This window comes from Ranitomeya imitator, chromosome 2, assembly GCF_032444005.1.
Source record: "Ranitomeya imitator isolate aRanImi1 chromosome 2, aRanImi1.pri, whole genome shotgun sequence".
NCBI lineage: Eukaryota > Metazoa > Chordata > Amphibia > Anura > Dendrobatidae > Ranitomeya > Ranitomeya imitator.
The window spans coordinates 263829830-263844602 of NC_091283.1; the positions used below are offsets into that span (position 1 = coordinate 263829830).

Below are 14773 nucleotides of genomic sequence, written 5' to 3' on the forward strand. Positions count from 1 at the left end.
TCTACCTTAAATTTCCTAAGAAGACATAGGGGGCAACATTGGGAGAGGGGCGTCTCTAGGGTCCCGGAAGACCTCCAAGCCTTCCCGTCATACGGGTGCGTCCTAGCCAAAACATACTGGGGGACGAGAAACTAGTAACATCTGGAACTGAAGAGAGAGAGAGAGCTGTAGAGAATGAACAAACGAGAACAGCATTTGTGAAGACTATTCCGAATGCTCAGCAGGGTAGGACTACAACACACAGGCGCTAGTGGTAGGCAACGATTTCTATCTGCGAAGGAAACTCTGGATGTGCCCATCGGACCGGTCGGTCTCTGATAGCCCTGTTAAAAGTGCTCTGGATTGAGGATCCTGAAGTCTACAGTAAAGAGGTAAAGAGACTGCAACCCTGTGTCCTTGTTATTCCTTGCACTACGCACCATCACCCTTTATTGGACGCCCCTTAGCAGGGTCATGGACCGGGTCCAGCCACCGTGACAACCCCAGAACTGAGACAGAAAGGACCGGTACCAAGCAACCTGTGGCCCTGTGTCTGGGGGCGATCCAACTTGGCGTCACGAACAGGATCGTACTTAAGCCTGAGAAGCAGGTCATGTGTGACTTGGAACTGTGAGTGAAACGTGTTTGAACTGTCATTTATTGCAAAGACTGTGTATTGCTATTTGCCGCAAGATTCCCGCCAAAACCGCCGCCATTGCCGCACCACGAGGAGTGCAGGAGAAGAAGAAGGGCGTGGAAGTGGGCGTGAGCAAGCTGAAGAGCGCAAAAAGTAATGGCCGCCCAGTCTAAATATTTCTGTACTTTGAGGACGTGCCCGTCAGCAGCTGGGATCCGCCTCCTGATCCTCAGTGGAAGGCGGAGACAAAGAAAACGAAACCGCCCACGAAGGAGAGAGCGGGAAAAGGACAAGGACGGAGAAGAACTGAACTACGTGGGAGACGCCATGGCCAGCCGACCGGGATCGGAGCGTGGGGTCGGAGCAGAGGACTCCCCCAGCTACCCAGAGAGATACCGCGGCCAGGCGTCACCTGTTGGCCCCGACTTCCTGCAGGCCAGAGTGGACGAGATCAGCGATCAACTCCAGCGGACGCAGCTGAGCACTGAGGCTGGGTGGAAGGAGACCGTCATCAGGGGCCTCACCAGACGTCTGTCGGCAGCCTCGTGTGGTCCGGAGCGAGAAAGAAGTTCCAGCGCTCCGAAGCCAGAAAGCAAGGCCCTGCCAGAAGGCGAGATACTGCAAACAGAGATGACAACGCCACAGCGCAAGACCCCGCAGTCAGCGTTCCAGATCCCAGCGGAGACGGAGCAGGCCGGCACCGGAGGGACCGCATCTGAAGCAGGTATGAAGAACGACCCTGCCCCAGTGATAGAAGACCTACTGATAAGCTCCGTAGCAGCTTCACCTGCTGCCATGACTAAGACTAACTCTGAACTGACAAATCCTAATACTATGACCACAGTGGGCATTATTGCCGCTACTGAACCTACTACCAAAATTGACATTCGAACCCAGACGATACCTGAAAAACTGATTAGTGACATTGACACCGCATCGGATGAGAGGTCGAACCCAGATCTTTCCAGGCTGGGAGGTGTTCGCTACCAACGGATGCCTTGCAATCTAATGCCGAGGAAATAAACCTCGAAGACCTGAAAGTTGTATATAGTTAACTGTTTCCTGCTGTTGCTGCTACTTTAAACCCGTCCAGGGTTAACTCCTAGGGATCCCTTTGTTTACCCGGGATCCCTATTGTTTTCTACTGTTTTTCTACTGTTGCACAAGGTTCATCATTGTTTTAAAGACTGCCGGATCATGGATGGTGAATGATTCAGAACTGCTTTGTATATAGTTTGCACCTTCTTAAAGGTGCTCCCTACTGGTTTTACAAGCAAAAGAAGACTTTGCGAAGACATGATGCAGAAGGTCTTGCTTGCAGTGAACTTGCAGACAAAGAGAGAATCTGCACTAGAGACTTGGATCCCTCTTAAAGGGAATGTTTACACGATTGCCTTAATAAAAGTTGAAACGTTAATAATGTTGAAGATTTAGAAAGTTTGATAATGTTAACAGAGACTGAGGACAGGAAAGTTTGAAAGTGAACCCGTAGGGGTTAGAGAGAGAGTCCTCCTTAGAGATGTAGAAAGATGGTCGGCACAATGACAGTAGGCCCAGCCAAGGAGCTAGGCGGTCCTGCATTGGTGAAGTTAGAACGGAAAGAAAAGTTGAGTTATTTATATAGCATTTTATAGTAGGCCTTTAGTGGGTTCAGCGTAACCGCCCTTAAAGGAAAAGTTAACTTATTGTTTATAGTCAAAATGTTATTTAAAAATATTTAATCTTGTTTTCTTGTTTGTAACGTTCAAGTGTCCTTACCTCCCATAAAGGGAAGCATCTTTTCTATTTACTTGTTCTAAGCATTTCAAAAATGTTGTATGTCTTTTGCTGTATTATATTGTTGTTCTTCTTCCCAGTCCAGGAGTACTGGATTTAACCGGGGGGGGGGGGGGGGGGGGGGAGTGCAGCACCCCAGAGACCTCGTTGTTGCAGTATGGCACTCTGCCGCTAAGGGGAGCAGCGGTACGTCTGATGGCACTAAGGAGTTCTCCTGACCAGGTATCACCAGAACATATTACACTTCACACTCCGGCCACTAGGGGGAGAAAAAGGCTTTATTTATTGGGCCACTCCTCACACTGGTAAAACTAGGGGCTGGGGAGGAAGTTAGTTAGAAGCTGACTGGGTTGGAACCAGGCAACATCCCGTGGCAGGGGGTGTTGCAGGGAGAAGGCACAGGGGGGGTCCCTGTCAGGCGTGGGAACCTGGCAGGTGCCTAGCGAACAGAACAGAACTTTACGGAACCGCGCCTGCACACCCTGCGGCGGTATCCAAGAGAGAGACACGAAGGGAAGGATATTGTGGAACAGTGTAAACGAGATCAAGCACAAAGGAGAGCCAGTAAGAGTCGTGCTGATAGAGAGAGGCAACATCTTACTGAGGCGCGTAGTCGGTGGCCGGAACACCGCAGGAGTAACTGACTTCAAGCCTTCAAACTCCGCCGGACAGTCAATTATAGGTTGGCTGTCTACCTTAAATTTCCTAAGAAGACATAGGGGACAACATTGGGAGAGGGGCGTCTCTAGGGTCCCGGAAGACCTCCAAGCCTTCCCATCATACGGGTGCGTCCTAGCCAAAACATACTGGGGGACGAGAAACTAGTAACATCTGGAACTGAAGAGAGAGAGAGAGAGAGCTGTAGAGAACGAACGAACAAGAACAGCAGTTGTGAGGACTATTCCGAATGCTCAGCAGGGTAGGACTACAACACACAGGCGCTAGTGGTAGGCAACGATTTCCATCTGCGAAGGAAACTCTGGATGTGCCCATCGGACCGGCCAGTCTCTGATAGCCCTGTTAAACGTGCTCTTGATTGAGGATCCTGAAGTCTACAGTAAAGAGGTAAAGAGACTGCAACCCTGTGTCCTCGTTATTCCTCGCACTACGCACCATCACCCTTTATTGGATGCCCCTTAGCAGGGTCACGGACCGGGTCCAGCCACCGTGACAACCCCAGAACTGAGACAGAAAGGATCGGTACCAAGCAACCTGTGGCCCTGTGTCTGGGGGCGATCCACCCGCATTCCATTTAACATTGGTAAAACGCTACTCAGACAACACAGAGTGAGGGTGAAACAGTGTTGCAATGCTTTATTGAACCACAAAACAGGCAGGTAACACATAGAACAGTCCCAGCAAAATACCCAAGATGGTGCACCTTACAGAGTCTCACTCTTCTACTGACTCGCCAGGATAATGGCAGCTGTGACTTCAGATCTTCCAGGGGTCGCTACCTCACCCGTGGCTCGCACACAGAGAGAAGGCAACGACTAGCATAGGAAAATGACAGTCCATTAAGTCCATACAAGGCCAGTTGATCCAAGGATCACAACCTGGCTTCATCTTCCAGGGTCGGTTACTCCACTTGTGGCATGTACACAGAGAGGAGGTAACAACAATCATAGGAAGATGACAGTCCAATCAGTCCATACAAGGCTATTTGATCCGAGGCTCACTAGATCTGTATCCCTCATAATGGAGCCATGATGTAAAATGCCTGCTGTCCTGTCTCTGGTCTTTTTGAGATGTATGGATGTCTTGGCAGAATCTCTCTGGCTGTTTCTCTCTCAGTCTCTTTATATAGAGGCATGTAACCTATGTTTAGACTGAACAGGTGTCCCTCATTCAGTATTTACATAAAGGGTAAGAATGGAGACAAGATCAAGTAGCATTACTTATTATTTAAACTATTTGCATAGCTTTTTCCTCTCTGCTTTCAAAGTAAAAAAAACTGGCTCCATAACACAATGCGTAATTAGTATATCAGAAAACAACACTAGTGATCAAGGATAAGAGCACAATAAAAGTCAATATTCCAGGCTTTCGCAAACAAAAGTGTTTTCTTGACCAACCAGAAATCAACACTTACATTTGAGAGCCAACATACAGATAACATTCTATTATTCTTGGTTTGCTAAAAATAGTTATCTAGTTAATTACAATACACTGCTGTGTTTACTCACCGTGCCAAAATTAAAAAAATAAAAATAATTTTTTTTTTAAATATTAAAAAAATATAAAAGTTCAAATCACCCCCTTTCACCCCAATTCAAAATAAAACTATAAAAAAAAACATACACATATTAGGTATTGCTGCATTCAGATTCACCCAATCAATATGAAAAAATAATTAACCTGATCGCTAAACAGCGTAATGAAAAAAAAAGTCAAAACGCCAGAATTATTTTTTTGGGTCGCCGCAGCATTGCATTAAAATGCAATAACGGGCAATCAAGAGATCGTATCTGCACCAAAATGGTATTAAAAACGTCAGCTCGGCACGCAAAAGAATAAGCTTTCACCCAACCCAAGGAGTTTCCAACAAACTTGGAATCTTTTTCACCACTTCAATAAAAAAGAACCTAAACATGTTTGGTGTCTATGAACTCATAATGACCTGGAGAATCATAATATCAGGTCAGTTTTAGCATTTCATGAACGTGGTAGAAAAAAAACAAAACTGTAGGATTGCAATTTTTTTGCAATTTCACCACACATGATTTTTTTTTTCTTGTTTTCCAGCACACGTTATGTTAAAACCAATGGTGTTGTTCAAAAGTACAACTCGTGCCGGAAAAAACAAGCTCTCACGTGGCCATTTTGACAAAAAATAAAAATAAAAAGTTATGACTCTGGGAAGAAGGTGATCAAAAAATGAAAATGCAAAACCAAAAATACCTCTGGTGGTTAAGGGGTTAAACGTTGTTTTTAATTGTATATTCTGTTATACTTTAATAAAGATGAGTTATTTGTACTAATAAATGTTTGTTTTGGGTCGTTTACTTTCTGTTGGTATTTGGTTTATCCAATAAAACTCCCATATAATATTCTCACCTTGAACGCACGCTGCGCGCATCATGTTTTTGTACAATTTGTCAATAATATATATAGGTTCTCCCCGGAGTTATTTTTGAAGGTGAACAAAATACGATTTTCCTGTAATTCATTTCTCACACTCTAGGTATAATAATGGTTTTTCCCTGTGTGGGATTTTTGCTGTTTATAAAGGTTGACAACTAGTTGGACAAGCCCTTCTCATTCCTCATGTTTGGGCCTGCTAAAATAAAATCTTCATACAAACCTTCCATGGTGGGGCCGTTTCACTGGTGTTGGCGCTTGTGTTCTTGGGGCTCTTCTGAGGTTTTACGTCATGTGATCCCTGTGCCCAATCAGCGCTGACGTCACTGTCCCCACCTTCGGACAAATCAACCATCATGAGGCAGAGAGCAGCCGTGGCCCTGGCTTCCTGTTCATGTTCGTCCGAAGGAAGGAACAGTGAAGCTGCCGCTGATCGGGTGCAGGGCTCGTGTGATGTAACAACCTCACATACGCCCCGGGACAGTGAGTCTCGACACCGCTGAAGTGGAGCCAGCCACCAGCGGAGTATGAGTGTTTTTATTTTAATGAGGCCAAACATGAGGAATGAGTTCATTGAGAAAAAAACATTCCAATAAGATATAATTATATATAAAAATGATCCCTTGATTAGAAGATTCACTGACAAAAGGATAAAACTAAACTTTATTAATTCCAAATGTAAAACTATACCCATAATTCACCCCTCTGAAGGTTAGTCAGAGGGTGACTAAGAGAAAAAACATGAACCCCCACAGTTCAGTATATAGGGTGAGGTGACGTATACACACTCGCTCTCCAAGCCTCTCATTTCTACGGGTTTTATCATCCTCACCAAAGGCGACTCATCAGGAGACTATTTAATATTGACCTATATTGGTCTAAGCTAGACTAGACAAAAAAAAACAACCTAAATTCATGTATCATATTTTCCAAAACAGTGAGAAAACCAGCCACATATTGGCAGATCCCAGACCTCAAACTATATACTTCATACGTTTATAAGCCACTCCAGAGTCAGGAATAGATAGTATGTGAAAATACAGTACAATTCTTGTGTTTTTCTCCTAGAGGGACTACCCTAGTTTGGTATTGTAACAGCTGTTAATTAGTAGTGCATTTATTATGGATATAGTTTTACATTTGGAATTAATAAGGTTTAGTTGTATCCTTTTGTCAGCAAACATGAGGAATGACAAATAGGGTTTCTCTTAAGAAGATTCAATTTTGATTAAAACTATTCCAACATTATGAACATAAAAAAGGCTTCTCCCCTATGTGACGTCTCTGATGTTTATTAACAGTTGATTTCCAAGTAAAATATTTCTCACATTAAGAAAGCGAAAAAGGCTTCTCCCCTGAGTGACTGCTCTGATGTCTAACAAGAAGCGCTTTCCAGTTAAAACATTTCCCATATTCTGAACAGGAAACAGTCTTCTCCCCTGTGTGAGTTCTATGATGATTAACCAAATCTGATTTCTGGATAAAACATTTCCCACATTCCGAACAGGAAAAAGGCTTCTCCCCTGTGTGAGTTCTATGATGATTAACCAAATCTGATTTCCAGGTAAAACATTTCCCACATTCCGAACAGGAAAAAGGCTTCTCCCCTGTGTGAGTTCTATGATGATTAACCAAATCTGATTTCTGGATAAAACATTTCCCACATTCTGAACAGGAAAAAGGCTTCTCCCCTGTATGAGTTCTATGGTGTTTAACCAAATCTGATTTCTGGTTAAAACATTTCCCACATTCTGAACATGAAAAAGGCTTCTCCCCTGTGTGAGTTCTTTGGTGTCTATCAAGGTATGATTTATATGCAAAACATTTCCCACATTCTGAACAGGAAAAAGGCTTCTCCCCTGTGTGAGTTCTCTGGTGATTAACAAGATTCACTTGCTTGTTAAAACATTTCCCACATTCTGAACAGCAAAAATGGTTCTCTCCTGTGTGAGTTATATGGTGATTAACCAAATCTGATTTCTGGTTAAAACATTTCCCACATTCTGAACAAGAAAAAGGCTTCTCCCCTGTGTGGGTTCTCTGGTGACAAACAAAATCCCATATCTTGTTAAAACATTTCCCACATTCTGAACATGAAAAAGGCTTCTCCCCCGTGTGGGTTCTTTGGTGACAAGCAAGAACCCATTTCTGGTTAAAACATTTCCCACATTCTAAGCATGAAAAAGGCTTCTTTCCTTTGTGAGTTATTTGATGTCTAACAAGAAGAGCTTTCTGGTTAAAACATTTCCCACATTCTGAACAGGAAAAAGGCTTCTCCTCTGTGTGAGTTCTATGATGATTAACCAAATCTGATTTCTGGATAAAACATTTCCCACATTCTGAACAGGAAAAAGGCTTCTCCCCCGTGTGAGTTCTATGGTGATTAACCAAATCTGATTTCTGGATAAAACATTTCCCACATTCTGAACAGGAAAAAGGCTTCTCCCCTGTGTGAGTTCTTTGGTGTCTAACAAAATATGATTTATCTGCAAAACATTTCCCACATTCTGAACAGGAAAAAGGCTTCTCCCCCGTGTGAGTTCTATGATGATTAACCAAATCTGATTTCTGGATAAAACATTTCCCACATTCTGAACAGGAAAAAGGCTTCTCCCCTGTGTGAGTTCTTTGGTGTCTAACAAAATGTGATTTGCTGTTAAAACACTTCCCACATGCTGAACATGAAAATGACTTCTTGGCTTTATGAGCAGTTTGCTTTTTAATGCCTCTTTTGTGACTTTGATTTTTCTTAGTAGTCAGTAATGAATCAGAAGATGGGACCTGTTTCATAGGATCAGATGATAGATCTTTGCTGTGAATGGATGATATATCTGGAGTAATGGCATTCACTTCAGTTGTATCTTGTAGGATCTCAAGATCATCAGATTTAAAAATTGAATATGCACGCTGTCCCTCTGATCTCCTGGCAAAGTCATCTGCTAAGATAAAAAACAATTATTTTTTAATAAAATATATGTCACGCCGTCTACAGCGATAAAGGGGCAGGACGGTGTATTGGAACCCGCACCTGTCCCTGCCACTATAGGGGACCCTGACTTTCCCTTATGTCAGAGGTACCTATGAAGGTTAGGAGGCCCGAGCCGCCAGCGTATCCCTGTCTCCTGTGCAGACCCTATCAGTGACCCCCTCTCCCCCCCAAGAGAGGTGGACTGCACCAGAGTGAAAATATCACCTAAACAGAGTATACAGAAAAGGAAAAGGTAAACCACACTTAGCTTAATGCTGCAAGGCACAGCACAGCAGGAAGAAACACCAGATGAAATGGACACAGCAGTAGAACAACAGCTCTCAGCTAGCTCCTACTCCTGGCTTGGTCGCTGAAGAATGAACTAACACCGACAGTCAGCTGATGAACCAGGTGACCTTTTAACAGATGGAGGGAGTGGTCACCACAAACATCAGCTGAGCCAGCAGCAATGCAATAACACAAGCGGCCACCAGAGGGGGAAAAACTGCATTAACCCCCGATGACCAAAAAGGAAAAAAGATATTAAACTGAAGCAAACCAGATCTGCCACAAATCCAAAATTGGATCGTGACAATATCCTTGAGTTTTATATTTTTGAACATTTCTACTTAAACTGTCCATAAAAATGGCAAGCTATGTAAAAAAAACTTTAATTACACTATATAACAATTTTTTTTCCTGGGTAGAGAGTGTGTTTTCCTAACACGCTATGCCAAAAACAAATAGAAAATAGTTGTTGCTCCACCAAAACTTTACTTCTGTGCTCAGGACAATGACATTTTGAAATTTGTCTGTTTTCGGTAAAAATCTCGATTCTTATTCAATACTGAGTAGTCTAGAATATTCTTGAACTGCTAGAATTGTGCAGAAGTTTCTACAATTTTCCATAATTATCTAGAAGTTTCTAGAAACTTTTAGAACTTTCTAGCACATTATTTGACTGTTCAATAGTTGTCACACAAGTATAAAAAGCACAGGTTACTCAAACCAACATTTCAGTTTATGTTATTGCTGAGTAAGAGAATAACGAATCGTAATTAAAGCACAATTTTGTTTAGATGGCATCAAGAGGTTGTTTGCGCCCAGCAGATGCATTTTGCTACGTGTGGGGACAATTTATAAAGACAAGAGCGAGAAAGCATGTCATAAGATGTGCGAGGCATACAAGTCATATTACGGCATGCCTATCGGGGATCAAGACAAGTCCTGGGTACCTCATTTCACATGCGAATATTGCAAGAAAACTCTTGAATGTAAGGTGAACAATTGCTGCTCATTTAGATGGCAGTGCTTTCTTTTGTAGAATTTCAATGATTTAGATCTAGTACAGTTTATGGAGTTGCAATTGACAACATTTTCACATATGTCAATGCACTATAGTAAAATATGTATTAAGTAATGTGTAAAATTTCATGCTTTTAAATTTATATAATTACATTTGCTATGTTACAGTTTGGTAGAGGGGCGAAAAGAGCCTTGAAGTTTCCTATCCCGCGAATTTGGCGGCAACCGACCGACCAATTAAGCAACTGCAACTTCTGCATGGTGGATCCTGCCAAATGTCGCACAGGCAAGAATGCGCCTCAAATCGTTTATCCAGACATTCCTTCTTCCATTTCCCCAGTAGCACACTGCCCCGAGATGCCTGTTCCAACTCCCCCGAAGAGGGATCAGTCATCATCAGGAAAAAGAAGCAAGTCGGACAGCGAGGAAGATATTGGAGATCAAGATTACGTTTTCACAGATGCGGTTGAGGAGAGAAGGCCATACTTTCCTAACCAGAACGACGTCAACAATCTAATCAGAGACCTTCGTCGTACCAAGTCTAAAGCTGAGCTTCTAACATCCAGGCTCAAGCAGTGGAACTTGTTGGATGAAAACGTGCAAGCTACAGATCCAAGAAAGCGTCAAACATTTTCCAACATCCAACCCTGTTGAGAAGGGTTGTGCTTCTGCAACAATGTGGCCGGTCTTTTTGAGGCTATAGGTATCACCTGTAACCCGAGTGAATGGCGCCTATTCACAGACAATTCATCCCCGAGCCTCAAAGCCGTGCTGTTTCACAACGGAAACAACTACCCATCTCTCCCTATAGCTCACTCTTTGTATCTCAAAGAGGACTACACCAGTGACAAGATGTTGCAGAGTGCCTTGAAGTATGACAACAATGGATGGGAGGTCATCGGAGACTTCAAAATGGTGTCATTCCTGATTTGCCTTCAAGGCGGTTTCACAAAATTTCCTTTGCCTCTGGGACAGCCGTGACACTAAGGCACACTATCACAGAAAGGACTGGGCACAGCGGACCGAGTTCTCTGTGGGGGAAGAGCAACGTCAAGTTGGAACCGCTGATAGAACCTCTGAAGGTGCTGATGCCACCACTGCACATCAAGTTAAGCCTCATCAAGCAATTTGTCACGGCTCTTGACAAGGAGTCAGCAGCTTTCAAGTACCTCCAAGGTGTCTTTCCAAAGCTGTCTGAAGCAAAGGTCAAGGCTGTTATCGTCGTCGGACCGCAAATCAAGAAGATCATAGAATGTGATGAGTTCGCCAAGCTGCTGAACAGGACAGAGAAAACGGCTTGGAACAATTTCGTTACAGTGGTTCATGGCTTCCGGGTAATCACAAGGCTAAAAACTATGTGCAGTTGGTTCAAACTCTGAAAGAATTACGCCATAATGGGATGCAGAATGTCTCTCAAAGTACAATATGTCACAAGAAAAAAATCTCAATCACCAGGATTCGTTGAAGCATTAGAATTATGACCTCATAAAGTGACACTGGTCAGAATTGAAAAAATTGGCCCGGTCATGAAGGCAAAAACAGGCTCTGGCACGAAAGGGTTAATATTTTTCTGCACAACCTTTGGAGGCAATCACATGATTCCTGTAACTGTAAACTGTAGACTTCTGCACCTCTTGACAGGTATTTTGGCCCACTCCTCAAGAGCAAACTGCTCCGGTTGTCTCGTGTTAGAAGATTGGCTTTTCCAGATGACATGTTTCAGCTATTTCCAAAGATGTTCAATAGGATTAAAGTCAGGGCTCATAGAAGGCCACTTCAGAATAGTCCAATGTTTCTCTCTTAGCCATTTTTGGGTGTTTTTAGCTGTGTGTTTTGGGTCATTATCCTGTTGCAAGATCCATGACCTGCAACTGAGACCAAGGTTTCTGACACTGGGCAGCACATTTCTCTCTAGAATCCCTTGATAGTCTTGATTTCATTGTACCCTGCACAGATTCTAGACACTCTGCGCCAGATGCAACAAAGCAGCCCCAGAACATAACAGAGCCTCCTCCATGTTTCACAGTAGGGACAGCGTTCTTTTCTTGATATGCTTCATTTTTCCGTCTGTGAACATAGAGCTGATGTGCCTTACCAAAAAGATCAATTTTTGTCTCATCTGTCCATAGGACATTCTCCCAGAAGCTTTGTGGCTTGTCAACATGTAGTTTGGCAAATTCCAGTGTGGCTTTTTTATGATTTTTTTTCAACAATGGTGTCCTCCGTGGTCTTCTCCCATGAAGTCCACTTTGGCTCAGACAATGACAGATGGTGCGATTTGACACTGATGTTCCTTCAGCTTGAAGTTCACCTTTAATCTGTTTAGAAGTTTTTATGGACTCTTTTGTTACCATTCGTATTATCCATCTCTTTGATTTGCCATCAATTTTCCTCCTGCGGCCACGTCCAGGGAGGTCGGCTACAGTCCCATGGATCTTACATTTCTGAATAATATCTGCAACTGTAGTCACAGGAACATCAAGCTGCTTGGAGATGGTCTTATAACTTTTACCTTTAACATGTTTGTCTATAATTTTCTTTCTAATCTCCTCAGACAACTCTTTCCTTCGCTTCCTCTGGTCCATGTTGAGTTTGATACACACCATGTTACCAAACAGCACAGTGAGTATCTGTAGCCCTATATACAGGCCACTCACTGATTTCAAGATTGTAGACAGCCGTGATGCTAGTTAGTGGACACACCTTGATTTAACATGTCCCTTTTGTCACATTACTTTCAGGGGTACCATCATTTCTGTGCAGGCCTATTTCTTGAGTTTTTTTTTTTAGAAGTCTGTGGAAGCATGGCTGAAAAGCAATGTCTGACTTTCATTTGTTTATTTTCATAGATCTTTTATTTCTTGTTACTTTTGTCAGATTCAAGTTATTTCTGTGACCATTGTTGGCTTTTCTGTCATTAAACGAGGGAAACCAACAATTTTGACTACATATGTATAGATTATAACCCTCAGTGAATTCCTATTTAAATGGAATCACTTTCTGGGGATTTCGACTATTCTGGTTTCCTGTCATTTAGTCATATTAGTGCTCCTGCATATGGTGTGTCCAATCTCATCTGGGATCTGTTCCTGCTGTCCAGCTGGAGTAGTCTGCTCCTGTAATCATTATAGGGGATAACTCAGGAGACTCTTTGCGTGGAACAAGACAACCACAGGACACAGTTTTATAAGTGGTAAAGTCTATATTATCACACGGTGATTCAAACAGGTGCAGAGAGAGACTCAAGTCCACAACATTTGGTGTAAATATTAAACGCAGCTTAACAGTCTATAGGGAACTTCAGAGGAAAATGCAATCATGCAGAAAGTCTATGAAGCACAATTATTCTTGAGGATACTTGACACAAATAAGTCCTTGTTTAGTCCAAACACAGATAGCTATGCTTATAAGGCAGTTCAAATAATATCTTAGCACAACCAGGAAGGCCTGGGTAAGTCTCAGATTTTTGCAGAGCAGCAACAGCTTACATGTCCAACAAATGCAGATGGCAGAAAACACAAGCAGCAGATGAAGGAGGATTACTGGAGACTGGTGTATGCAGCAGGAACTCAGAGCAGAGTAGCAGGATAACCACACAGGTTCACAGGAGCAGGTATATAGCCAGGGAGTCACCAGGGTCAGAAGCTGGATGCAAGGCAGAATACTCTAGCACAGATTGAAGGCTGGGGTGGAGTTTTATAACAGGAAGACACAGTGCACATGAGACCAAAGACACCATCTTGGAAAAGGGCAGTAATGCACAAAAGGTAATAAAAAATGTTCAGAGTCCTGACATTACTCCCTCCATAAAAGCGGCCTCAGGACGATCCTGGACCTGGTTTCTCAGGGAATCGCTGATGAAAATGAGAAATCTTCTGTTGGGCATTGATGTTTTTCACAGGTTCCCAAGAGTCTTCCTCAGAGGGATATCCCTGCCATCTTATCAGATATTGTAGCCAATTCCTGCGAATCCTGGAATCAATAATTTCCTCCACCACAAATTGTTCTTGCCCATCAATCACCACAGGCTGCGGAGGTGGCACAACACGTCCCTGGAAGGTATTAGGAGATACAGGCTTTAGTAAAGATATATGAAAAACTGGGTGCACATCCATAGTCCTAGGCAGCTTCAGCTGGCAGGCCACAGAGCTCACAATACCGTTGATCTTGAAAGGGCCAATGAATTTCTGTCCAATTTTTTGTGAAGCAACGTTTAACCTCAGATTCTTAGTTGCCAACCACATGGAATCCCCTACCTTGAACATGGGTGCAGGTTTACGGAATCTATCAGCCGATCTGTTATAACGTTCTTGGGCTGTGGTCAGGGATTCCTTCAGAACCTCCAGACTTTGCCTCATCGCAGTTAGCCTTTCCTCCACTGCCGGAACCGGAGAATTAATTGGAGACCTAGGTAAGATACACCGATGATAACCCAGATTGGCAAAGAATGGTGTACATTTAGTGGAGGCGCTCTGATAATTATTACATGAAAATTCGGCTAACGGCAGCAACTCCAACCAATCATCCTGGAGATGGCTGACATAGCATCTTAGATATTGTTCCAGCGTCTGGTTGGTACGCCCAGTCTGACCATTTGTCTGGGGATGGTAAGCAGAAGAGAGACAGACATTAATATTGAGTGCAGAGCAAAACCCCTTCCAGAATCTTTAAGTGAACCGTATTCCATGGTAAGAGATGATGTCATCCAGAACCCCATGCAACCGAAAGACATTCTGTATAACTAAGTTCACTGTATCTTTAGCTGAGGGAAGGCCGGTGCACGGAACAAAATGAGCAGCTTTAGTCAGGCGATCATCTACCACCATGATTGTGTTCATGCCCCCCGATGTAGGCAGCTCCACAATAAAGTCCATTGATATAGACCCCAAAGGGCGGGACGGAACAGGTAATGGTTGTAGAAGACCCGTAGGTGCCACTTGATGAGTCTTGTAACGAGCACATACCTCACAAGAGAGAACATAGTCCTTGGTATCCTTCAGGCAAGTTGGCCACCAGAAGAATCGGCT

The 14773-nt window shown here is 43.3% G+C and overlaps 1 protein-coding gene across 2 annotated transcripts in view; it reads right to left on the bottom strand.

The window, feature by feature from the left end:
• Nucleotides 1-3691: 3691 nt before the first annotated feature.
• LOC138663024 (oocyte zinc finger protein XlCOF6-like) overlaps nucleotides 3692-14773 on the bottom strand; it is a 42537-nt gene continuing 31455 nt past the window's right edge. The window contains exon 6 of one of the 2 annotated variants that reach the window (XM_069749077.1): nucleotides 3692-8409. In XM_069749077.1, the coding sequence (XP_069605178.1) occupies nucleotides 6803-8409 (1607 nt within the window). In that variant the 3' untranslated portion in view covers nucleotides 3692-6802. Of the gene's footprint in view, nucleotides 8413-14773 lie in introns of both variants that reach the window. The other variant, XM_069749076.1, reaches the window with a different exon arrangement.